At 31.5% G+C, this 23,261-nt stretch overlaps 10 protein-coding genes across 10 annotated transcripts; 7 read left to right on the forward strand and 3 right to left on the reverse strand.

The window, feature by feature from the left end:
• Positions 1–350: 350 nt before the first annotated feature.
• Positions 351–885, forward strand: OCT59_005715 (uncharacterized protein; the record flags this gene model as incomplete). The annotated part of the gene is made up of 2 exons (XM_066140789.1): positions 351–714; positions 788–885. The coding sequence occupies 2 exons, from the start codon at positions 351–353 to the stop codon at positions 883–885; spliced, it is 462 nt and encodes a 153-aa protein (XP_065997640.1).
• A 498-nt stretch (positions 886–1,383) lies between these two features.
• On the reverse strand, positions 1,384–2,214 carry OCT59_005716 (uncharacterized protein; the record flags this gene model as incomplete). The annotated part of the gene is made up of 1 exon (XM_066140790.1): positions 1,384–2,214. The coding sequence occupies one exon, from the start codon at positions 2,212–2,214 to the stop codon at positions 1,384–1,386; it is 831 nt and encodes a 276-aa protein (XP_065997641.1).
• A 1,126-nt stretch (positions 2,215–3,340) lies between these two features.
• OCT59_005717 (uncharacterized protein) lies at positions 3,341–3,904 on the forward strand (the record flags this gene model as incomplete). Its single annotated transcript, XM_066140791.1, has 2 exons — positions 3,341–3,479; positions 3,543–3,904. The coding sequence occupies 2 exons, from the start codon at positions 3,341–3,343 to the stop codon at positions 3,902–3,904; spliced, it is 501 nt and encodes a 166-aa protein (XP_065997642.1).
• A 517-nt stretch (positions 3,905–4,421) lies between these two features.
• On the forward strand, positions 4,422–5,040 carry OCT59_005718 (uncharacterized protein; the record flags this gene model as incomplete). Its single annotated transcript, XM_066140792.1, has 2 exons — positions 4,422–4,505; positions 4,612–5,040. The coding sequence occupies 2 exons, from the start codon at positions 4,422–4,424 to the stop codon at positions 5,038–5,040; spliced, it is 513 nt and encodes a 170-aa protein (XP_065997643.1).
• Positions 5,041–5,932: 892 nt separating this feature from the next.
• OCT59_005719 (uncharacterized protein) lies at positions 5,933–6,598 on the forward strand (the record flags this gene model as incomplete). Its single annotated transcript, XM_066140793.1, has 3 exons — positions 5,933–5,964; positions 6,039–6,342; positions 6,404–6,598. 3 exons carry the CDS (start codon positions 5,933–5,935, stop codon positions 6,596–6,598), a joined length of 531 nt encoding a protein of 176 aa, XP_065997644.1.
• A 5,025-nt stretch (positions 6,599–11,623) lies between these two features.
• OCT59_005720 (uncharacterized protein) lies at positions 11,624–12,191 on the forward strand (the record flags this gene model as incomplete). The annotated part of the gene is made up of 2 exons (XM_025328954.2): positions 11,624–11,732; positions 11,827–12,191. The coding sequence occupies 2 exons, from the start codon at positions 11,624–11,626 to the stop codon at positions 12,189–12,191; spliced, it is 474 nt and encodes a 157-aa protein (XP_025164543.2).
• Positions 12,192–12,908: 717 nt separating this feature from the next.
• OCT59_005721 (uncharacterized protein) lies at positions 12,909–13,604 on the forward strand (the record flags this gene model as incomplete). The annotated part of the gene is made up of 3 exons (XM_025328955.2): positions 12,909–12,950; positions 13,016–13,210; positions 13,338–13,604. 3 exons carry the CDS (start codon positions 12,909–12,911, stop codon positions 13,602–13,604), a joined length of 504 nt encoding a protein of 167 aa, XP_025164544.2.
• Positions 13,605–15,092: 1,488 nt separating this feature from the next.
• OCT59_005722 (uncharacterized protein) lies at positions 15,093–15,886 on the reverse strand (the record flags this gene model as incomplete). The annotated part of the gene is made up of 3 exons (XM_066140794.1): positions 15,093–15,266; positions 15,338–15,721; positions 15,797–15,886. The coding sequence occupies 3 exons, from the start codon at positions 15,884–15,886 to the stop codon at positions 15,093–15,095; spliced, it is 648 nt and encodes a 215-aa protein (XP_065997645.1).
• A 34-nt stretch (positions 15,887–15,920) lies between these two features.
• Positions 15,921–17,351, reverse strand: OCT59_005723 (uncharacterized protein; the record flags this gene model as incomplete). The annotated part of the gene is made up of 6 exons (XM_066140796.1): positions 15,921–15,980; positions 16,052–16,280; positions 16,379–16,794; positions 16,874–17,022; positions 17,088–17,112; positions 17,202–17,351. The coding sequence occupies 6 exons, from the start codon at positions 17,349–17,351 to the stop codon at positions 15,921–15,923; spliced, it is 1,029 nt and encodes a 342-aa protein (XP_065997646.1).
• A 2,903-nt stretch (positions 17,352–20,254) lies between these two features.
• Positions 20,255–21,731, forward strand: OCT59_005724 (uncharacterized protein; the record flags this gene model as incomplete). Its single annotated transcript, XM_066140797.1, has 4 exons — positions 20,255–20,620; positions 20,712–20,948; positions 21,016–21,423; positions 21,498–21,731. 4 exons carry the CDS (start codon positions 20,255–20,257, stop codon positions 21,729–21,731), a joined length of 1,245 nt encoding a protein of 414 aa, XP_065997647.1.
• Positions 21,732–23,261: the final 1,530 nt, after the last annotated feature.

Raw genomic sequence — 23,261 nt, forward strand, 5'->3', positions numbered from 1 at the left:
TATTTGTGATGCACCTATTCCAGATTGTGAGAGGTAAAAAAAATGGTTTCACTGAGAACTAAAAACCCTCTATTTGTAAAATCCAGCAATCGCATTCCTGACTTCTTGTTGGCATAAGACATTCGTCACATAGAGTTATAGCCAACTCATTTTTTAGTCTATCCAGCTGACTCTCGGTGGTCGGTGCAAGATTCTGATAGTATTCATTGAATTCATTCTGCTCTACTTCATCTATGTCTTCATCTGTGTCTTCGTCCATATCTTCATCTCCTTTAATATGGTAGATGCTGAATTCATTTCTATATTCATCATTAGGATTTGTGAATATTCTTTGTATATTGTAATCTATAATGTTGAATGTTGTAGGTTTCTTTTTTGATAATATTTCTACTAAGTCTAATAATGCATATGCTAATTCTTTATCCTCTGAGAAGTTCTTAATGATATCTGAAAATCTTTCATATATTGCCATCTCATCTGGTAGAATAGAATATCTTATTCGTGATAAAAGTGATGGATGTATTCATATATCATCACCTTCTAACATCTCATCAAATATTTCTACTAGCTCTTCTAATCCAGATACTAACATACTTTCTTTGCTAAATTCGGAATCTAAAGCTTTTAAATATGCTATATCTAAATACCACATTATTTCCTTTACCCATTCTTCTATGTTGAGTTCAAACTGGCCTAGTATACGTCTTAGTAATGGTCTGTATTGTGACATCTTGTAAGTCTTTTATATGTGAATCTTTTATTCAATTACATTTTTTCTCGGTATAAGGGAAATTTCTTGCCTTGCTATTCCGCTCTATTGACTCTATGGCTGGTTTCCTGGATGGGTTAATATTCCTTACCTTTTTTGGGCTCCGTTGGCTTTGAAATCCTATTTCTTGTTCGGTTGGGGGTAAGTAGGTGAAAATATTAATAAATGATTTAGATTATGAAATAAGTAGGATATAAGTAGGTGAAAATATTAATAAACGGTTTAGATTATGAGATAAATAGGTAAAAATATAAAAAAGGTGATTTAGGTTATAAAATATGTAGCATATAAGTAGGTGAAAATATTAATAAACGGTTTAGATTATGAGATAAGTAGGTGAGCCAGAATTGGGGTTTTCATACTACTGCAAATCCCTTAACTATCAGGACCTTATTTGTTAATTTTGCTTCGCAAGCTTGTCTTTTGCTGTGCTTTGGATGATTCAGAAACTCCACATGGGTACATCTGAACTCTACATTTTGATTTTGTGTCAAAATTTCTGAAACTTTATACAAAGTATTACAATCTGGACATACTGCGTATGTCTTTTCTTGCTTAATGATCTTTAAAAGTTTTTTCGCCAAATAAGATGATGTAGGGAATCTTTCAAATCGTCATTTATCAGCATCTGATAAAACTATCTTAAAAAATTTAATAAGTTTATCGATGGCGACATCAGGAAGATGAAATCTCGCCTGATATTTGAATATCCACAAAAGTATCCACGAATCGTTAAAGTCAATGTTTATGTCAAGATTTCTAAGATCTGATTCATAATCATAGTCATCAAAATCGGGAGCTGTAAATTGTTCGATCAGAACTTCATCTTCACTTAAACCACGGTCATCATCTCCAGATACCTCAGAAGCCTCATCATCATCTTCTGTCAAGGATTCGTTATTGTCACTTTCTGTTAAAGACCTGTCGGTCAAAGAACCATCACTATCGTCGTCATCAGGAATTATATCGTCAATCTTATTGGTACGCTTTCGTCTTCCTGGTCTCTCTAACATTGGTTCATTATCGCTTAGAGGTGATTCATCATCATCATCTGATGAATATTCTACCGCTCTAATTCTTCTTTTTCCTCTTTCATCGGGAGATTCATCACCATCATCACCATCATCATCATCATCGCCAACATCATCATCTGATGTATTCTCTACCACTCTAATTCTTTTTTTTCCTTTTTCATCTGGAGATGATTCTACACTATACAGTTCGTTCCTGGTACCTTTTAGTTTTGAAGAACTCTGAGATCCAGAAGCAATTGTTTGAAGTCGGTTAACTTCTTCTTGATGTCTTCTGAATGTTCTGGGATCCACTAATTTACCACCACCACAATACAACAAACAATTGCATTCGACAAATTTTCTAGTTTTAGGTGCACTATCAGTAACTTTTGTACGATCTTTATTAATGCGATTTTTCTTTGATTTTGTCATCTTCAATCCGTCAATTTGTAATCAAAATTTTCTCAAAATACATCAATCAGTTAGTTCGCAAGAGAATTTGATCAATTGGCTTTGCGATTAATTATTGTATACATCAGAATTGAATTGTGCGAATATTACCACAATTAGATAAATTAAACTATTTATTTTAATCGGTTAATAAAGAGATTGCGAAAATTGATACAATTTATTTCTAAATATATCAATTGATTTATTTTTTTATTTTTAAATATATCAATAGTATATAATTTATTAATCTTGCGAAAATTTGATACAATTTATTTTTTAAATATATCAATAGTATATAATTTATCCTGAGAAAATTTGATACAATTTATTTTTTAAATATATCAATAGTATATAATTTATTAATCTTGCGAAAATTTGATACAATTTATTTTTTAAATATATCAATAGTATATAATTTATCCTGAGAAAATTTGATACAATTTATTTTTTAAATATATCAATAGTATATAATTTATTAATCTTGCGAAAATTTGATACAATTTATTTTTGTATTATACTATTTATTAATTGGTGAAAATTGATGAAATTGATTTATTTAAGTTTAATCATAAATATCAATGGTTCGTAAAAGTTTATTTTAAACTATTAAATAAATATATATATATAAGTCTAATTTTTAGACAGACTTTTTTTTTTCTCTCTCGCTCGTTACCGATTTTTGTAAAAAAAATCCTATATTATTCTATACATAAAAATTTACCGAAATTGTAAATACATTCAAATATGACTAATAAAAATAAAAAAGACAAAAAGTCAAAAAAATCTAAAAAACGTCACCATTCGGATAGTGATTCGGATAGAAAATCTGATAAGCAGAGTAGTACCAAACAAGGGTAATTTAATTTGGTTGATTTTTATCAAATTCTTTAATTTCTCAATATATTACTTATTCTTCACAATCGATATCTAATGAAAGTGATCCTGAGTTAAGACGTACAAAAAGACGACGATCAGAACCTACGAAAAAATAAAAGCCCGCTTTAATTAACATTGTTCAGGACAAGGGAAACAGTGGTATATTTTGAAAATTTACGTTAATCATGCGCGATTGAATTCAATATATCACGAATCTAAAGGATGTGAAATAATGAAAGGCAAAAAGCCTATTTTTATTGATTTAGTTAACGAAGACGACGAAGGAAATGATGATACGATTCAACAGAATGAGAGAAATAATGACCAATCGACTCAACAGAATGAGAGAAATAATGATTCCAATGAATCCGGTATGTAGTTATATGAAAAACTATCACAAATCGATTTAGTTTTAACCCGATTTCCTTTTGTAGCTTTACAGATGCAGGTTGAGGAGTTGACTCGCCTGCTTAAGACTGTTACGAAAGGAAAGCAGAAGGTAACTGATCCAAAAGAAAATATTATTGACTGGTCCAACGTGGATCTGGAAACTCAAGGTCCAAAGAGCCGAAAGAACCAGTACGTGACCAGGTCATTGAATAAGCCTAAATATGTGCAAAAATATGGTATACCAGAATCGTCAAAAAGCGTGCGAAGTAGACCATCTCCATCCCCATCCCATCCTCTTCCTCTTCATCTTCATCAACTTCATCCTCACCATCCTCAAAATCGGCACCATCCTCAAATTCAGCGCTATCCTCAAATTCATCATCATTTCTTCATTACGAAGAAATGAATAGAGATCAGAGAAATGCTTTAAGAGTACCGTATTTTATTTTAATTTGTTTTAATCATCCGAATTGCTGCTAATCAATTATGATAATCTCACGATTAGGGCGAAATAGTCAGAATAATGGACTGACTTCCAGACGATAAAAGTCTAAATATAAAAAAAACCTTTGAAAGTCAACGAAAAAAAGTGAATAATATCATCCCGGTTGTTCAAAAATCAATTAATAAGAAGTTCTTCCCAGTGACCGATGGCGTCATTAAACATGTCATTCATGAACGTCATCGGCACCAACGGGAGAAACTTCTTAATGCAAGACGAGGTGCAAATTAGATAGAAAATGATAAAAGAAGGCAGCACGTAAATTCCTGACGAAGTGATGTAAATATTAAATTATTTTGTTTGATATTACTTTTTCTTATTAATAAATATTTCCTATTATTTATTTAGAAACGTGAAAGAAGATCAAAAATCATCGACAAACTAACCACGTTAAAGGACCGATTGGTAGATAAATTCTACGATGATGAGCTCTGACCTGTTCAGACCGAAAATCGATACCACAGTCCGGAGGAATCGGAGATCGATAAAGACAACCCAAACAAACGTAAGATCATCATCCGGGATCTCAAATGGAGATCGTCTTCTGTAAGTATTCGAGTAATTTTTACCAATCGGTGTATCTTAATTTAATACTATTTTTATTTGTATAGCTATGTACATTTCTTCGAAATTATGTCGATAGTGCGGCTTCATCAAAGTCTCGACGTGTAAGAAATTGGGAGTATGGTAATTACGCAACTAATGAAATCGATGCACCAATTAACGCCCCACGATGGACTAAAGATGGCTACAATGGATCTCTAAAACAGCTTATCGAGAAATATAGTGAAAATAAATGCTCTTCTCCGGAAGAAGCTGACGAAAACCAGGATCTACCGGAAGAAGATGATCAGGCCGGAGAAGATGAAAATCAAGAAGTTGTTGACGAAAATCAAGAAGAAGTTGACAAAAATCAAGAAGAAGTTAAAGAAAATCAAGAAGACGAAGAAAATCAGAAAGACGAAGAAGAGGATCAAAATAAAAATAAAAGAGGTGTTAGTGTTGTTTCTTCTGAATATGATAGTATCAGCAGCAAATAGTGGAGTAGTCAAATTATATAAATAACAATTTTAGCAATATCGGTATTTCAATAAAACCGATTTTTTAGTATATTAAATATTTTAAATATTTTAAATAAAATCGTAAATTTTTAAATAAAATCGTAAATTTTCGTAAATTTTTAAATAAAAATGTATGGCAATCGGAAGATTTCTTATTGTTATAAATTTATCAAAAAGCTATAAATCGGTATACTGATATGTCAAATAGTAAATATTCTATTGGTAACTATTAATACCCGATTGTACTCTATTGAATATCCCGATTGGTACCCGAGTATCCTCCTTTTGCGCCATCTTTTGGCAGCAATCGGGTTTACCGATTGATGAAAATTTTTTAAAAAATAGGGACCAATTGGGTGGAATTCGGTCATCTGATTGGTCCCCAATTTGACATCGTTCGACTAGTGATACTATAGATTCGAACACTAACACAATGAATTCAAATACTAGTAAAGCACCTTTTGGCAATATTCAGATATCCAATTCTGTAGTAGACCAGCTAAAAATAAAGTAGGACGAGCAGTTACCTCTGATGACGCACCTAGTAATAATTTCAACACCGAGTCATTAGAAGATAAGGAAACGGATGATTTCTTGAATAAGGTGCATAAGAAAAAAATTAATGATAAGATTAGAAAGAGAAAGCGGGAAGAGAAACTTCATCATGAATCAATTGCTCAGAACTCACTTATTTCTCACAATATAAAACCGTTCCCTCAGAGAATGATCAAAGTCATGTGACTTCGAAAACTGAAGTATCTGTGAACGAAGCAAGACAATGACATGATTCCAAAGGAATCGCTTGATGAAAATCAAATTGTATAACAAGACCTAATACATGAATTATGTTTATCCTTATCACCTAAAGATAATGTCAGCTCTACCGAAATCATTAGCTCTTGCGTTAGTTTAGAGAATTTGATTTTGGATTCTACCCAGCACTTATCTTATTTATTTGAAACAGCAATAAAATCCAGTCAGCAGGAAATATTAAACTGGCACAATTATTTCTTTGAATTTGAGAGCAAGGTTGATGCTCTTATAGCTGATAGTAGAATTAAAGATAAAACGGCAAGATCAACGATTTATAAAGAAATGAAACCATTTCTTCCTACTAAAATCACACAAGCTAACTTGCGCAAGAAAACTCATAGGGCTAGAAAGCATCTTATGTTATTTGGGAAAAATGGGATTGGACTAGATAAAATTAAGCTAGTCTCATATAGTGCAACTAAGATTTTGAAACTAACTAATGCACAAATCCAAAATGTCATAGATCAAGTAAAAAAATATACTAGTGATCATCAGAGTCATATGACTTTAATAAAAACCATTCCCTCAGGGAATGATCAGATTAAGTACATCAGCAAATGTATTATCTATATTTTCCTCCAATCAATCTAAGCCAACTTATGACCGATCCTATTTTTGCAACAAGACATTAAATCAATATCCAAATTTATATAGAGAATTTAGTAGCGAAAATTTTGATTATTATGGTATTACCGATAGACATCATGCCCATTATACAGGTTAAAGCATGATGATGAAGAAATTATAGAGGATACATATAAAACTGGATCTTATTTTATTAAATGTGAACAGCGTGAAATTGAAATAGTTGCATAGTCAGGTCACTTTGTGACTACATTTGCTTTATTATTATTTTTTTACACCTGTCAACTATTACCTAATTAGATTGATTTGCAATTATAGAAAAAGGCAACATGGCCAAGTCCGATAAAATATTAACTCCCAAATATCGCCAAATTAACTGGTTTGCCAAGTATTTTGACAGATAAGATTCGTTCCAATTTATACAAAAAATATAAAAAAGAAATTGAATATGAACCACACTAGTCGAAATAAGGCAAATCGGACATATGATAAATAAGGTTGCTTGCCGAAACCTAGAGGTTTAGGCAAGATGGCGTTTCGCCGAAAAGCGAAATTCTGCCGAAACTATAATAAATCTATAGTAAAATTTTGATGAAACTAATCGTAGGATTTTGAAGAGGTTTAAACAAGCAACCTTAGTGATAAATCAGCTGAAAATCAAACTAAATTCAGCTAAAATTCAGAAAATTTACACAATTCGGCATTTCCGATTTATAACAATCAGAAAATTTACACAATTCGGCATTTCCGAATTTATAACAATCAGACAATTTACACAATTCGGCATTTCCGATTTATGGTAATAAAAATTTGACATTTAATTTAAAATTAGCATATGATAAAATCATTAATTTCGGCCAAATTTTAATTTTGGCCAAAATTAAGACCGAGTTTCAGCCTAATTTCAGCATTTTTGGCATTTGAACTTTAATTAAAGTTAATTCTTATCCTCCCAAATCCAATAAATCCGGATAAATCATAATAAATATAATAATTCATAATAAATATAATAAATCATAATAAATTTGACATTTAATTTAAAATTAGCATATGATAAAATTGTTAAAGTTAATTCTTATCCTCCCAAACTCGATCAAATACTAATAAATCTGGATAAATCATAATAAATCCAGTTTTAATCTATAAATTGACAAATAAGAATTTATTAGCGAATATGGTATTTTCTATTTATTTGATTTACAGCTAAATACTCTCTTGCATTCCTTTGGTCTGAAATTCGGTAATTTATTGGAATAAATTGACTAAGAATATGATGAACCGGAATAATACAATCACGTGACTCTTGATAAAATTCGGCGCACCATAGCTCAACATTACAAGTATTAATGTTATTATCACTACTGAAATAATATCGAATATTTCTAGAGCCTGCATGTTTATACCATCGGACATAAGCCAAAAAATGCTCAGCAGGACCATTCGGAAGGTCAACTGTATGAGTAAAATAATATTGAACTTGACCAGGGTAAACGTCAACATCATCATCAATCGTTATAAATTTTGCTGTAACAAATGAACTTTTCACATGACGAGACGATATTTTTGAGCCGAATATTTCAGAACCAATTCTGCATCTTCCGAATTGATTCATTCTGACGCGAATAATAATTGAATCTTCGGGTCCTTCTCCAAATGGTTTTCGGAAGTTATTTGCTGGGTAGGTCACATTATAATAATCTACCATTATGTCAAGCATTTCACTTGACATTATAACTTTTTCCGAGGAAGGGCCTAGCATTTCTCCTGAAAATGCTTCGCATCCAGCAATCGGAGATTCTTTAATATTTTGCGAGTATAGCAAATATCGCTCCATTTCAACTGAAGTAAATTCGTCAGGTTCTGAAATTGAACCGACTGAAGGTCTGGTATCAAGTATATCGAGACTTTTTGTATCAACTATTCCAGAACTAACAATATTATTAATTTGTTTATCGTTCATAATTCAGCGCATGAGCTCTGGTTCAATTTTCTGATGGCTATTAGGCAAAGAACCTAAAAAATAAATAAAGGAATGGAATTTAAAATTAATTTTAGAAGAAAAAGGATATTTTTAGAAGTCAGCATCTTACCTAGCACGCCATTCATGCGCTCGAACGAAAAACACCAAAAAGCGTAAAGAGGCCCAAAATCTTTTGCACATTCGTATAAATGGAACGAAAGGTGAAGGTTCGGAGTTATCATATCTTGACCGTAATTTTGCTCAATTATTTTTACGATTTCAACTAATTTTTGGTGAGCTTCATCCATTAAATTGGATTGAACAATTCGTTCTACCAAAATCGAGCAAATTCTTACAAAGCGTATAAGAATCTTCTTATCTATGCCAGGAAGGTGTTTCCAAAGTGACACCGTGGCATAAATGTTAAAAAATATTCACCACTGATCAGCCGTAAAATTCGCAAAACCTTCGCCACATTCCACCTTTCCCGGGATCCTACCTATGTCATCTGGTACTTGGAATTGATTCATTTTCTTTTGAATTTCTTTTAGAGTTTCCAGTTTTAATATATTTTCATCAACCCAAATCTGCTTAACAATCCACTTTGCAATGCATAAGAATAGGCAGTGCATTGGATCAATTGATAAAAACCGAATTGGGTCGAAATATGGCAATCTCAGCAATTCAGACCACCTTACGCCAGTAGTTTTTACAAAGCGATTCCTTGCAGCATTTGAATTGCAGCGACACCATCCAAGGGCATTCTTGCGAAATTGTGCTGAATCTCGATTGATGAACTATTCGCTCATATTATCCATTCCAGCGAAATTATGTTTATGATTTTCGTAATTTGCTTTCTTCTCACATCTATAACACGATGAAAGGGCTGAAATATGCCCACATATTTTTCTTGCCGCGGGAATGTCGCACGAAATGAGTATCAGTGCTGCTCAAATTTTTCTTGGTTCTTGGTACTCAAAAGTGTTATCAAACGTCACTCCGTCCCAAAGTAACACTAATTTGTTGACAATTGGCGCCAAATAATGGTTAATTTGGTGGAGACTCACTTCGTTTGGGCCCGGCAACAAACCAAGAACCAACATATTTTCACGTTTAAACCGCATATCCTGTGGTAGATTACAAATTGCGGCATATATTACTCCGGTACTATGGATAACACCATTATATGGTTGAAACCAGTCAAGATTCAACATTAAACCAAGATTAGAATCAGCCACTTCAGGTCGAAAAAATTTCGCCGAATTTTCATCGCTTGTTTCTTTAAAATTTTTCCAGACCTGACTGTCATAGATATCAGTTAAAATATTGTCAAATCGTTTGCGTTCAGACCAGTGACGTAAATTTCTTTCGAATCCCAGTCGGCAATACATTGATGCTAATTGATTTCTGATACTAGCAAATGGAAATATCTTCTCAGATCGAATTTTAATACGGCCATGTAATAACGTTGATCTTTCTGCTAAAGGCGTCTGGCATTGTTTTAATCTCCTGGATGTCGAATTAGGAAATTCGACATGACTACACTTCATAACTGTAAGATTTCCATTTTGCTGAAATTCTTCAACTTCCTTTTTATTATATAATTTGTGGCATTTCAGACATGCCGCAAAGTTATGATGTTGATCTTTTAGCCCAAGAACATTTCTTGCTAAGTATAAAGAACCAGGAAATTCTTCAAAATTAGAACCGCCGATTTCTATCAATAACAGCTTTATGAATTGAATAAGCACTTCTGTTGCTGTTTCTGGAATATTAAATCTTTTGCGAAAGCTCATTATCCACAGCAAAATCCACAAAAATTGTCTATTGGCATTTGTGTCTGGACTAATTCGATCTTGAAATTGCTCATAAACAGGTGGAGCATAATTCTCAAAAATTTCAGTATACTCATAATCATTATTATTGCCATTATTGATTTCACTTTCATTTGATTCTTCGTCAGTTTCGCTTGATTCTTCATCAGTTATGAATAATTCTGGAGGAATTTCTTCTTCGGTAATTGTTGCTTGTTGATTTGCGTATCTTCTCGAATGTTGTCGATGAAGTAAATCAGTTGATAAGTCGTCTATTTCCTCTATTTCCATTCGTTGAATTACGTTCCGATTATTATCTGAATCTTCGTCAGACGATACTGGGTTATCTTCTGGTAAAGGATTACCATAATCTTCAGATGATGATAGTAAAGGATTACTATAATCTTCAAATGATGATGGTAAAGAATTACTATAATCTTGAACGACTTCCGAATCTTGGTCATCATCCGAATCTCGATCAGCCTTATGGTTCAATTTTGTACGAACATCTACTATTTTTCCGTTACATTCAGAACAATTGCAAGGAACCATTCTTCTGTCATGTATATGTATAATCGAAGTTGATTCTTCAGATTCTTCATCAATTGCTCTAGAGATCGCTCTACTTTTACGAGAAGAGCGAGCTGTAATTGATTCTTCATCATTGCTAAGTAAAGCAGAAACTGATCTCTTTCGTCTACTCATTTTATGAAATAAAAAATTTGCAGTATTTATCTCAATATATTTTTAAATAATGTCAATTTAATTCTTTTTAAAAAGTAAATTCCTGCTGCGCTACAAATCGAACAAATTCAATTTCACATTATAAATTGCCATAATATGTTTTCAATTATTCAATTAAGATCATTTTTTAAAGAACAATATAAAAAATTTGCCATATAATCAAAGTAATACATAGGAGTTAAATTAGATCCTTTTTTAAAGAATAATATAAGAAATTCGTCGTATAATCAAAAGAATAAAAAAGATCATTTAATCATTTAAGGGATAAATTTAATTGTTAAAAATTTTTAAGGAATCGACGGTAAATACAATATCATGATAATTTGATTGTGATTAAGCTTATAAGAAAAAAGCTTAATTCGACTGATTTTAAACTATAAAAGTTTAAATTTTGAATTTTTTCTCTCTCATCTCTCTTTTCTTTCTCTTTCTCTTAATTTTTTACTTTCACCATGTCCCAACAAGAAAAAAAAAAATTACCAAAGTTTATAAATATCCGTCTGAAATTACTCCTGCTGCCACCGCAGCCACCACTAGCAAAAGCGCTTCTGAAATTCCTCCTGATGCCACAACTAGCAACGAAACTACTCCTGCGCCTGCTACCACTAGCAAATCGACCGTTACTTCAAAATCAAAAGTTCAGCATATGAAAGAACAATATAAAAATTTTAAGGTTCCAGATTCCTATTTAGAAAAGCAAAAGGAACTTCGCCATAATTTAGACCTTGATGATGATAATCCATCTTTGGAAACTGGTATAATTGTAATAAAATTGCTAAAATTGGTTGCTGTTTTGGTTGCTTTACATTGAAAGTTTGTTTGTTTCCGAATTTGGTTAATAAATTTTAGAAAATCATAAATTACGTGCGACAATAGCCGATTTGCGTAATAAAAACACGAAGTTGGAGAAAACAAACGTAGATATTTTTAAGGAATTAAAAAGCTTAAAAGAGGATTTCAGTACGCTTATGGAAATTAACGATGCATTCGGTACAGAAAATAAAGAATTAAAAAGAAAAATCAGAACAAGTGAGATCGATGATATCGAATCCAAGCATCTTTCCAAAAAAGCCAAGGGCAAAAGAAGCGTAGTCCAAATAAGTGATGATGACGATAAAGACGAAGATGTTGATAACGACTTGATGGATTCCAAATCGAATGCAACTGAAGAATCACCCGAAGAGCCTAACGAAAGAGAAGCAAGGGTTTGTTGAGTTTTAACAATCATATTCAATACTAATTTTTGCAACTGATTTCAATACTAATTTCATCTTTTACGACAATTTACAAATTTTTATTAATTTAACACAATTCATATACTACTAACTTTTACGAATTACTAATTTTTTACAAATTTTTATTAATTTAACGCGATTCATATACTAACTTTTACGAATTACTAATTTTTTACAAATTTTTATTAATTTAACGCGATTCATATACTAACTTTTACGAATTACTAATTTTTTACTAATTTAACGCAAATTCGTATACTAACTTTACAATTACTAATTTTTACTAATTTCAACACAAATTCGTATACTAACTTTTACGAACTACCAATTTTTTATTAATTTCAATAACTAACGTTTTTGGCTCCACAAATTTATACTGAATTTTCTACTAACATATCTGTTTGTTGCTAATTTTATTATTTTATAATACTTTCTTTAATTTTTCTTTTTCTAAATATCAATTAGATCGAAATGAAATCAATCTTAAAAACACTTAATGAGAAATATAACTTAAACTACAATGAAACGTTTAATAGTGCAAAAAACATTAAAATTCGACGTAAATTAATTCCCAAAATCTGAAAATCACTTGCTCCGAATTATTGACCATCCTTTAACCAGGTAACAAGGTGGTTAAATAGCCTACATAAATCTCGACGATCTAAGTTGAGTTTGAGGATATCCGGCAAAGAAAGCATGGACAATCGACGAGTTCATGCCAATAATAGATTAAATGATGTATGTAATGTAATCTAGCGGCAAATTAATAATCCATATTAACTCATTTTAAATTTATCAATCAGAAAAAATTGCGAAGGATAAAGGCTGCGAAAGATCTCTTTAATAAAAAGGATAGCCGAATTATGAGTTATAGAAAACGGGATCTGTTAAAAATTCTGGCAAATCGTGCATATCATTCACCAGAAGTGAGTGAAACCGAAGATGAAGGTTCAAAATCAGTCATTAATGTTTATGATCTATCGTGGCGCTCAGAAGAGGTTACTTATTTTATCTTGATAATTTATTTTGCTATAAATTTTCACTAATTCCGATTTTACTTATTTTCACTAATTCTGATTTTACTTATTTTTACATTTTCCGATTTTATTTATTTTTACATTTTAGTTGAGACTTTTATTAAGAAATGTTCTCGATAAACATGTAAGAGTGGGACAAACGGCGCAGCAATTGCGACCTCGGAACTATGATGACGAAATACAATGCTATGATAAAGTACCACCGGATGATGCTCCTGATTGGTCATATGTTGATCAACCGGATATGGTATATGACACAGAATATACAGACAATTTAAATATTGATGATGAAGATTTAGACGCAATTTTGGAAGATAAAGCGGATAAATCTGAAAGTTTTATACAACAAGATTAATGGTTGGAATTTCAGAATTCTATTTTATTACTAATTTACTCTTTTTTTTTTATTTTTGCATATTATAGTATGTTTTATTACATATAGGACCCCGGATATCTCCAAAACAGGTCATAAGTCACACTTTCGGCAGATTGGCCCATTTTTCAGGAGCTCAAAAAATCGTTTTTTGTAAATATCTCGGCATCCAGTGGTCCAATTTTGATGAACTTTTTTTTAAATTGTAGAGCTAAATAAGGGCTACAAAATAAAAATAAGTTCATTAAAATTGAATTACTGGATGCTGAGATATTTACAAAAAACGATTTTTTGAGTTTCAGCAAAAAGGGGTGTTTTTGGCCAAAAGTCCATTATGACCTTTATATTAGATATCCGGGGTACTTTACATATCTGAATTAATTTTACTTTTTTTTTAGTTTTGCGTATTATATATTATATTTTATAGCATATATAAATTTATTTTACTCTATTTTTTTAGTTTTGCGTATTATAATATATTTTATAGTATATCTGAATTTATAAATTGAATTGTAATTGAATTATATCTGATTTATATCCGATTTATATAATAAATTTAGTTGATTTATGTCTAATTAATAGTGTCGAATTTAGTAGTATTTGTTGATTTATATCCGATTTATATCCGATTTCTTATTCTGAATTATATCTGAGTGGCAACCACTTGGAACCCAAACGGAATATTGCCTTTTTAAAAAATCGGTCAAAATTGAGTTATAAATCAGATTAAAATCAGATGATCAATTTCTATCTGATTTGGACAATTTTGACTAGTGCCATGGCAATTATCAGAAAATCGCCTTCTCATAAATTTGAAGCCAGAATACAAAGTATCATCAGCAAGTTTTAAACAGGCGTATAAAGTGTTGAAAAACGCCATGTGTTGCTCAACGCTAAAAAACGTAGGGAAACGAACCCTTTGTCAATCAACGCCACCTAAAAACGTTGAAAAACGCGTAAAACAACACCAATTTAAATGTAAAACAACATACAGTAAAACAACGATAGTTTAAAAACGTGTATACAATGTATAAAAACGCGTATATTGATATTAAAAATGCGTAAAGCAATGATTTTATTGTATATTATTAATATATATATTATATAAAATATGTAAATTTATTTATGATAAAATACGTATCAATTCAAATACATTATCTAATGTAAATTCCTCTTGTTATAATTGGATTGCCGCGGATTTTTAAGCGATCAACGTACTAAATTTCCGTTGACATAGCGCCCCTGGTGACACAACCATAACAAGGTGGGAATGTGATTTGTACAACTGAATCACTTGATTGATCTTTCTACAAACTGAAACGCGATAATTATATTAATATTATTAACTGAATGATATTGCTAAATTGCAATTGATACATAATATAATGCATACTAGAATAATACATATAGATTAGAAGACAAAAAATGACAACAACGAATAATATCAAATTATAAAAGTCACGTGAACTTTTATTGCTCTTCTTCTAAATCAGCAACTTCTAAATCAGCTGCTTGATTATCGTCCGTCGTATGCTCATCATAAACATCATCAACACGATTATCAACTCCAATGATTTCATCATCATCGTCAATAGGTGTTATAGGTGTTTTGGGCGAAGACTCACATTCACATTCTTCAGAATCCTAAATAAAGAAATACAATATTACTAGTAATTTAATTTAAAACATTACATACAATTCAGTTGAGTACTTACCACGTCTGTATCTGTTATATTTCCAGTCCATGAATCGACAATGTCTGCATCGATTTTTGACGAAAGGTGTTCCTCGTCAAATATAACTTCTAATACTGACTGAACCCAAATGGCGTTTTCATTTGTACGCTCTTTATCAGATGCAAAAACCGATTTAATTATTAACGAAATATAAGTATCAGACGACGGATCATCTGAGTCGCTCGGTTTGTATAAATCTTCATGGACCTGTTGAATGTTTTTACTTGCTTTCCATGTTCGCATCTGTTGTTTGCTGAAATTATCTTTGAATGGCGTTATTCTATTAATACCGAAAGTACTCCACAAACTTTCTTTCAATTTTCTAATGTAGTAACCTTTTTTAACGCGATTTGCAGCAAGTAACTATATTTAATAAAATAAACAAGTTGTTATAAATTTGGCAATTAATGACTAATATATAATACAAATACTACTTACTTGTGAATGCATTCTATCATCCCACAAATAATCGAACGAAACTCCTTTTCTGGACAACTTCGCTGAGTATTTTGGCGGATGTTTCATCATTTTCTAATTTTTCTTTAAGGCGATTTTTCATTTGTCAGTCGGTTACTCGTCGATGCTCATGAAATAATTCATAAGAAAGATCTTTAATCGCATCCTTAATACATACAAATTGTTATATTTAGTAAATAATATAAAGAAATACATAACTTTAAACCATATATTTACGTGATAAAATTCATCTGAGTTTTTGTCTTTCTTTTTCGTTTTACCCTTTTTTTTAACCTCGACTTCAGTTTCAACGTTGCGATGAGAATCTAATACCGACATTATATTTGAAATCTGGTCTTTTTGTTCGTTTAACATAGCTTCAAACCTTTCTTGATTATTAATAATCGTGTTGAGTTTTGATGCTGTTTTTTGATTAATTTGTATTAATTTGGCAAATTCACCAGAACTAACTGCGATAAATTATCGTTAATAAGAATAATAAAAACCAATTTGATAATTTATTAACAAAACAACAATGAACAAACAGTATATATCGTATCTAACCTTCGATCCGTTACTTTAGATGATGATGTTGTCGCATTATTATTTGATGGCGATTCTTTACTAATCACTGCCTTAACGCTGGATGATGATGATTTACTAGAACCGGATGCTGCTTTACCACCAGATGCTGCTTTACCAGACGCTGCTTTACCACCAGATGCTGCTTTACCAGACGCTGCTTTACCACCAGATGCTGCTTTACCAGACGCTGCTTTACCAGACGCTGCTTTACCACCAGATGCTGCTTTATCAGACGCTGCTTTACCACCAGATGCTGCTTTATCAGATGCTGCTTTACCACCAGATGCTGCTTTATCAGATATCGTTGTTTTAATAGAGGAAGGAGGAGAGAAGGAAGGAGGAGAAATTACCACCGAAGGGATATAAGAGGATATTGTTGATGATTCATTTATTGCCTGATGAAAACAATAAAATGTATTTAATAAACTAATAATGAATAATATAAACAATAACAAAATTGATAACTGATATTACTTGAGAAGATCCTTTGGTAGTTTTATTGGTACCGATAATAATCTCATCAATATCTCTATCACGAAACAAATCTAACCTTACAATTTTCGTCTTTTTTGGAGTCTCTATTTGCGAAGCGTCTGAAATTGTTTGATGATTGGCTTCGGTATCTGTTAATTATAATGTATTTTTAGATATTCGTTCACACAAGTTCAAAAAAAAACTAAAATAAAACCTTTCAAATTATTTTGTTCGTTGATCTAAAAGATATTAATTATATAAGTATATTTATACAATCATAATAATTTACAACCAAATATATATAATAATTTAAAGTTAAAATAATTACTTCTATATTCATACTCGTTGACGATCTAGTAGATCTAGTAGACCTAGTACTAGATCTAGTAGTAGGTTTTGGGCGTTTTAAATTATTAAAATCTAAAGAGCGTTTGCCGCTGGTTTTATTATTATTATTTTTGTTGTCGTCGTTATCCATTGATAAAAAGATGACTGACAAGAGAGAATTAATTGATTATTAGAATGTGAGAATGAGAAAAAAAAATATTAGAATGTGAGAAAAAAAGCAATCATTTTTTAACTCTTATGTGTGATGATCTACTTGATTTACCTATACGTAAGTATACTCAAGTATACTAATGATTAGTATACTTACTTAGTGTCCAGTGTAACTTGTAACAAACATAATTAATGTAATTACTTAACTAGATGTTACTTTAAGACTAAATTGCGGCGCAATGTCACGTGTTACAACGATTCATTCGAATTTCAACGCCCACATCGCAAAAAAGTATTAGTCATGTCACGTGTTGCAACGACAAATCTGATTCATTTCTTCACTTCGAATTTCAACGCCCACATTGCAAAAAAGTATTAGTCGTTGTTCATCACATTGTTAATCGTTGTTCATCCTTACGAAATCATGTGATGTTTCAAATTGAATTTCTGCTGATGAAGTAGACGTGATGAGTAACTATGGACAGCTAGAAATGAAAGCGTTTAACGATGAACAGAACAACTAGTAGTAGAGGTGAGCAATAAAGAGAAGGAAGAGATTAAATCTGAAGAAGAGAGAAAATTTTAACGGGAAATTGTAAATATCGAGGATGTAAATTAAAACAAGTGAAATTTCCAACAAAATATAATTACCTTCATCCAACGCTCGGTTTTGCTTTTGGACGTTCCAGTTTACTGTATTAATTAATCCTTTATTTTATTCGTCGTAAAAGTACTAATAATAATAATTATGCGTTAATTTCTATGATGTTTGTTGTGTTTGTTGACACCTTAAATGTGAATATTTTCATCAGTATCATTACGCAGTTAACTGATGGTATCATTTGATATCCTCACCTAAATATTTAAACGACACGATGATTGATTAATTTAATGTATGTATTTCTTGATTGATCGTAATCAGTAACACTAACTGTTAACATTGTGTAAACCGTGCAATACGTCAAGCAATACTGTATTGTTAAGTATTGTTAATATTATTGAAGCACATAGTCAAATTATTGTTAAACAAGTTAATATAATAAATCAACATGTAAAAAACCTTAATGTTTTTATATAAATTAACCTACTTTGCTAGCGTCAAATAAAAAACTTATTCACCATAAATCAACTTCAAAAAATGGCTATATACTCGTGTCCACATTGTGAAAGAGTCTTCAGTCGTCGTGCTTCTCTACGAAATCATGTGAAAACTCACGATGATATAATTGATAAAGTTCTTAGAAATTGCTGAAGAAGTAGAACATGAACAAGAGGAAGTGGGTGACGACGAACGACTTGAGGAGGCGAGCTACGAAGAGGGAGAGGAAGAGAGGGGGAGTACTAATAATGATGAAGTACAAGAGGAGGTGAGCTACGAAGAAGAAAGTGAAGATAATGATGAAGTACTAGAGGATGTGAACTACGAAGAAGAAAGGGAAGATAATGATGAAGTACTAGAGGATGTGAACTACGAAGGGGAAGGGGAAGACGAAGGGGAAGAAGAAGAGGAAGGGAGCGATAATAATGAACAACTAGAAGAGGTGAGCTATGAAGAGGAAGAGGAAGAGGAAGAGGAGGTGAGAAATCAACGTTAAATAAAATTAAAATAATTTATACTTTTGTGTGCGTCTATATATGTCTATATATAGAAAGCGATCGACATATTTATCAAGTATTTATTGTCTATTAACATCCATATATAGGAAGTGATTGACGAATCAAGAGACATTGAAATCGAATATTCGCTAATTGACGTTGAACCAATCCTAACCTTCGAATCTCTTGATATTAGAGTAACAAATATACCAGAATTTCCAAGCGAAGAGTTTGGAAATTTTATGGAGTTGCTTACTAAATGGAATTTGTCTGATGCATGTAGTAACGATATACTTAAATTTTCAAAAAAGATTTGCCGCGATAATGTAATTTTACCTACGTCGGTAAAAAAAGGTCGTCAATTGTTGGATCAAATTGTTGTACCACATATTTCTTTTAAAAAAGCGCCTATCATGACATATAAACAAGAAACGTATTATCTTCATTATCGTCCGATTTTTGACGTTATAAAGGAATTGTTGAGCAATAAGGATATATTTGCCCATTGTACTTTTAAATTTACACTATTAAATCATAACGGAGAAAGAATATATAACGAACAATATAATGGACAATGGTGGGAAAGAGTCCAAAAATCACTTCCTAATGGTGCAAATGTATTGTCAGTAATTTTATATTCGGATGCTACGACACGTGATCACTTAGGAAAGACCAGCGAACATCCCATTTATTTGACACTTGGTAATATAGTTAGTTGGCGCAGAAATAGGCCTGATGCCAAAATACTTTTGGGTTATCTGCCGATCCTAAAGGCAAAAGATATTTCACAAAAGAGGTCAAAGAGTTTTCGGTTAGCCAAGCGAGTCCTTTATCAATATGCTTTAAATATATTGACACGATCGTTACTTGACTATAATGGTGGATTTGATCTTCAAACAGATAATGGTATAAAGTGGTGTTTTCCGTTTATTTCCGTAATGTTAGGAGATTTACCAGAAAATGCTGCGGTAACTTTAACATTTAACTCTGTTAATTGTCACCACCCTTGTCATAAATGTTTGGTGGAGCGTGAGAAGCTGAACAATGTGGAGTTAACAAACGATCAAATTATCTTAAGAACACCAGAAAATATGAGATGTCTTGTTGAACAAAATTCTGCATAACAATATTCTCTACACGATATGAAAAACATCTTTTGGAATTATCCGTACGTATCACGTGATTTTTAAAGAAAGTGTGTTTATTTTGCCAATTATTTTCTAATATATTTACTCGAAAATAAACGATAGTCAGTTAAATATTTATTTGTCAACAATACCTGACCGAATGCATCATCTCGACTTGGGATTGTTTAATTATCAAGTGACCTACACAAGGGTGTTGTTAAAAGAATTGTGTGGTCAAATAGCGGTTGACGAACTTGATAATCGTTTGGATAAAATCCCACGATTTCCTGGCCTTAAGATATTCAAGAATGGCCTGGAAAATATTAAGCGGTTTACTGCCAATGAATTTCGGAATATGATGAAGGTATTTGTTTTCGTCATAGAAGGAATAGTCATAAACCACCACAAATCATCGATAAGTACATCCCGAGCCAAACGATCTGATGAAGCATTGGTTAACGTGTATTATTATTGGAATAAGATGTATTTATACAGCCGACGGGAGTATTTTAAGGAATCAGAGCTGGTGATTTTTGATGTATGATAGCGAGATAATATGATGATTAGTTTTTTATGAATATTGCAATTAACATGATTATATTTTATTTTGTTTAAAGAATCTAATCAAACAATGGGCAAAGAGCTTTATAAAACTATTTAAAGAATATTCTCTATCAGAACTTCGATTACCAAAGCTGCATAATTGGTGCTATCATATCATTAAGACAATTAGAGAATATGGAGCAATCAACGGGTTTACGACGGAAACGTATGAATTTTTACATAAAGAAGCCGTAAAAATACCCTATAGGTCTAGTAATAAGCGTGACCCAACAGATCAAATGATTAAATCGGTTGGTATTACAGCTAGTACGATATTCAATGCATTATCACAAATTAATATTGTTATATTATATATAGGTTTACCGAAAAAAAATAATTAAATACTTACTTCAGCGTACAAATGTTAATAGACGCAAACAAAAAACTCTAATGAATAGTTTGTTAGGCACATTTAATTTGCAAGATTTTGATGCGTTTTTCAATAATTACCGATCAAACAATAGCTTGGCCGGTGAAGCTCTAACGGCTCTAGAATATTTTCTGGAATCGTTAAACGAGTTTTTAGATTTATGTGAAGGGTTAACCGATAATGAAACTATTAATATTAGTTGGTATAGTTATGCTAATATTTCTTCAAGCGGGGATTACATTAGAGCAAAAAGCTTGTATTATAACGAACCATCATTTAGTGATGTGTCAATCAGCATGAGCGAGGAAGAGTCTGAAGATTATAATACAGCCGAAGGTGGTGCATGTTTTGGCAAGGTACAGAATTTTATTTAATATTGAACTACTAACGAATGATAATCCAAGCAATAACTTACTTATTTTATATTTAGGTTCTTATGTTGATTAACGTTAAAATTATCGAAAAAGATTTGTCGTTTGATCTTGCCCTTGTACAATGGTACGATTTTTGTAATTCAAGACAATTATACAAATATGATTGTCCTTGGTTGAAGATTATAAACACGTATAACTTTGTGCCTATTGAATCAATTATAGAATTGGTACAAGTAGTTCAACGTGCCGAACGACAAAATGAATATTTTGTTAATACATTTATGTTTTAATTTCGATAAATTGCGTAAAACAATAAATACAGTATATTATACTTGCAAGTATTTAGTTAGTAGAGATAATTAATATGTTGTTTAGTAAAGTTAAAATGATATGATAATTATAGTATAATTATACTTCGCGTTCACTGGCAGTGAAAAACGCGTATTAAGCTTACATTACATAAAACACGTGATGCAATAAAATTTTTTTTTAAATATTAATTATAATATATGTATATATATACTTAAATTAAATGGTACAATGGTTAGGTCGTGAGATTTGACGTATTAATAGTGTAATTGAGGTAATCGGTTCAGTTCCTAAGGTGAGCAAAATAAATATAATTTAATTAATATATTATATATATAGTTGTGTTAATATACAGTGCGTTGAACAACAATGCATAATGTGTTGAACTACACATTAGAGTTGAATGACGCGTATATTAACATTAAGCGTTGATATACTCCAGTATACGGGTGTTGATTAATATTGTAAAACGCGTTGAACAACTAGCTGGTGTTGATCAACGCGTATACTGGTGTGAATCAACACTTTTCAAACTTGCTGATGATCCTATTTATCTTCTTCTGAGCAATGTGAAGAAAAAGGGCCTATAACTTTTGAAATCAGACCCGATCCAGAATTAATTATCAAATCTGTCTTAGAGCACTTCCCATACTTGAAATTCAGAAATAGTTTCAGAGGGATTGATAATTATGATTTTACATCATTTCAGCTGTGGAGTTCACCATGCCCTATTTGCGATGAAAAGCATGGAAATTATGTATTACATGGCGAATGGCATAGAAATGGAACAGAATATTGTCTTACCTGCAACAATTCAAGCGATAAATTTAAGTTCACATTCGTAGCATAGGCCAATCATGTGAGACTGATCACCTGAAAAAATGGTATATTTTATTTTTTTTATAAATCAGTCCCAGTGTCGCAAATATATGAATTTTGACCTGTCACGTATGTGAAACTTGACCCACCTGCATGCACGTTGTTGATCCTATTTATGGTGTATTGTAAAATATATGTAATCGATAACGTGCATGCAGTGAGTCAAGATTAATCCATGTGACAGGTCAAGATTCATATTTTTACCCCAGTGTCCACCACTAAATTAATCTGTGTGACAATAGATTTTATATAAATATGTAAAAAATTGGTGGTGTTACTATCGTCCGTAGTATGTACAAAAAAAAATTATAAGATATATATCAAATTCGTCATGCCTATTCCTGTTGATCCTAAAAAAATTGCTTTCTTGTTTATTATATTACTTCCTCTCGTATTCTTTGTTTTCTTTTTGTAAATTGCACAATTATTGCACTTGTTCCAATTTGGCTTCTGTTTACAGTCTCGTTTGCTAAATATAAATCTTTTCCAAATAAATATATAATAAACACGTACTGTATTGTCAAAAGCATTCATACTAAGATCACTTAACGTCTGTTGGGTGTCGGCTATATCTTGAGTAATCCTGTCAATTGATTTTAGAATAGCCAGCCTTTTTAAACTTTTTATTTTAT

The sequence above is a fragment of the Rhizophagus irregularis genome, chromosome 14 (genome assembly GCF_026210795.1).
Source record: "Rhizophagus irregularis chromosome 14, complete sequence".
Classification (NCBI taxonomy): domain Eukaryota; kingdom Fungi; phylum Glomeromycota; class Glomeromycetes; order Glomerales; family Glomeraceae; genus Rhizophagus; species Rhizophagus irregularis.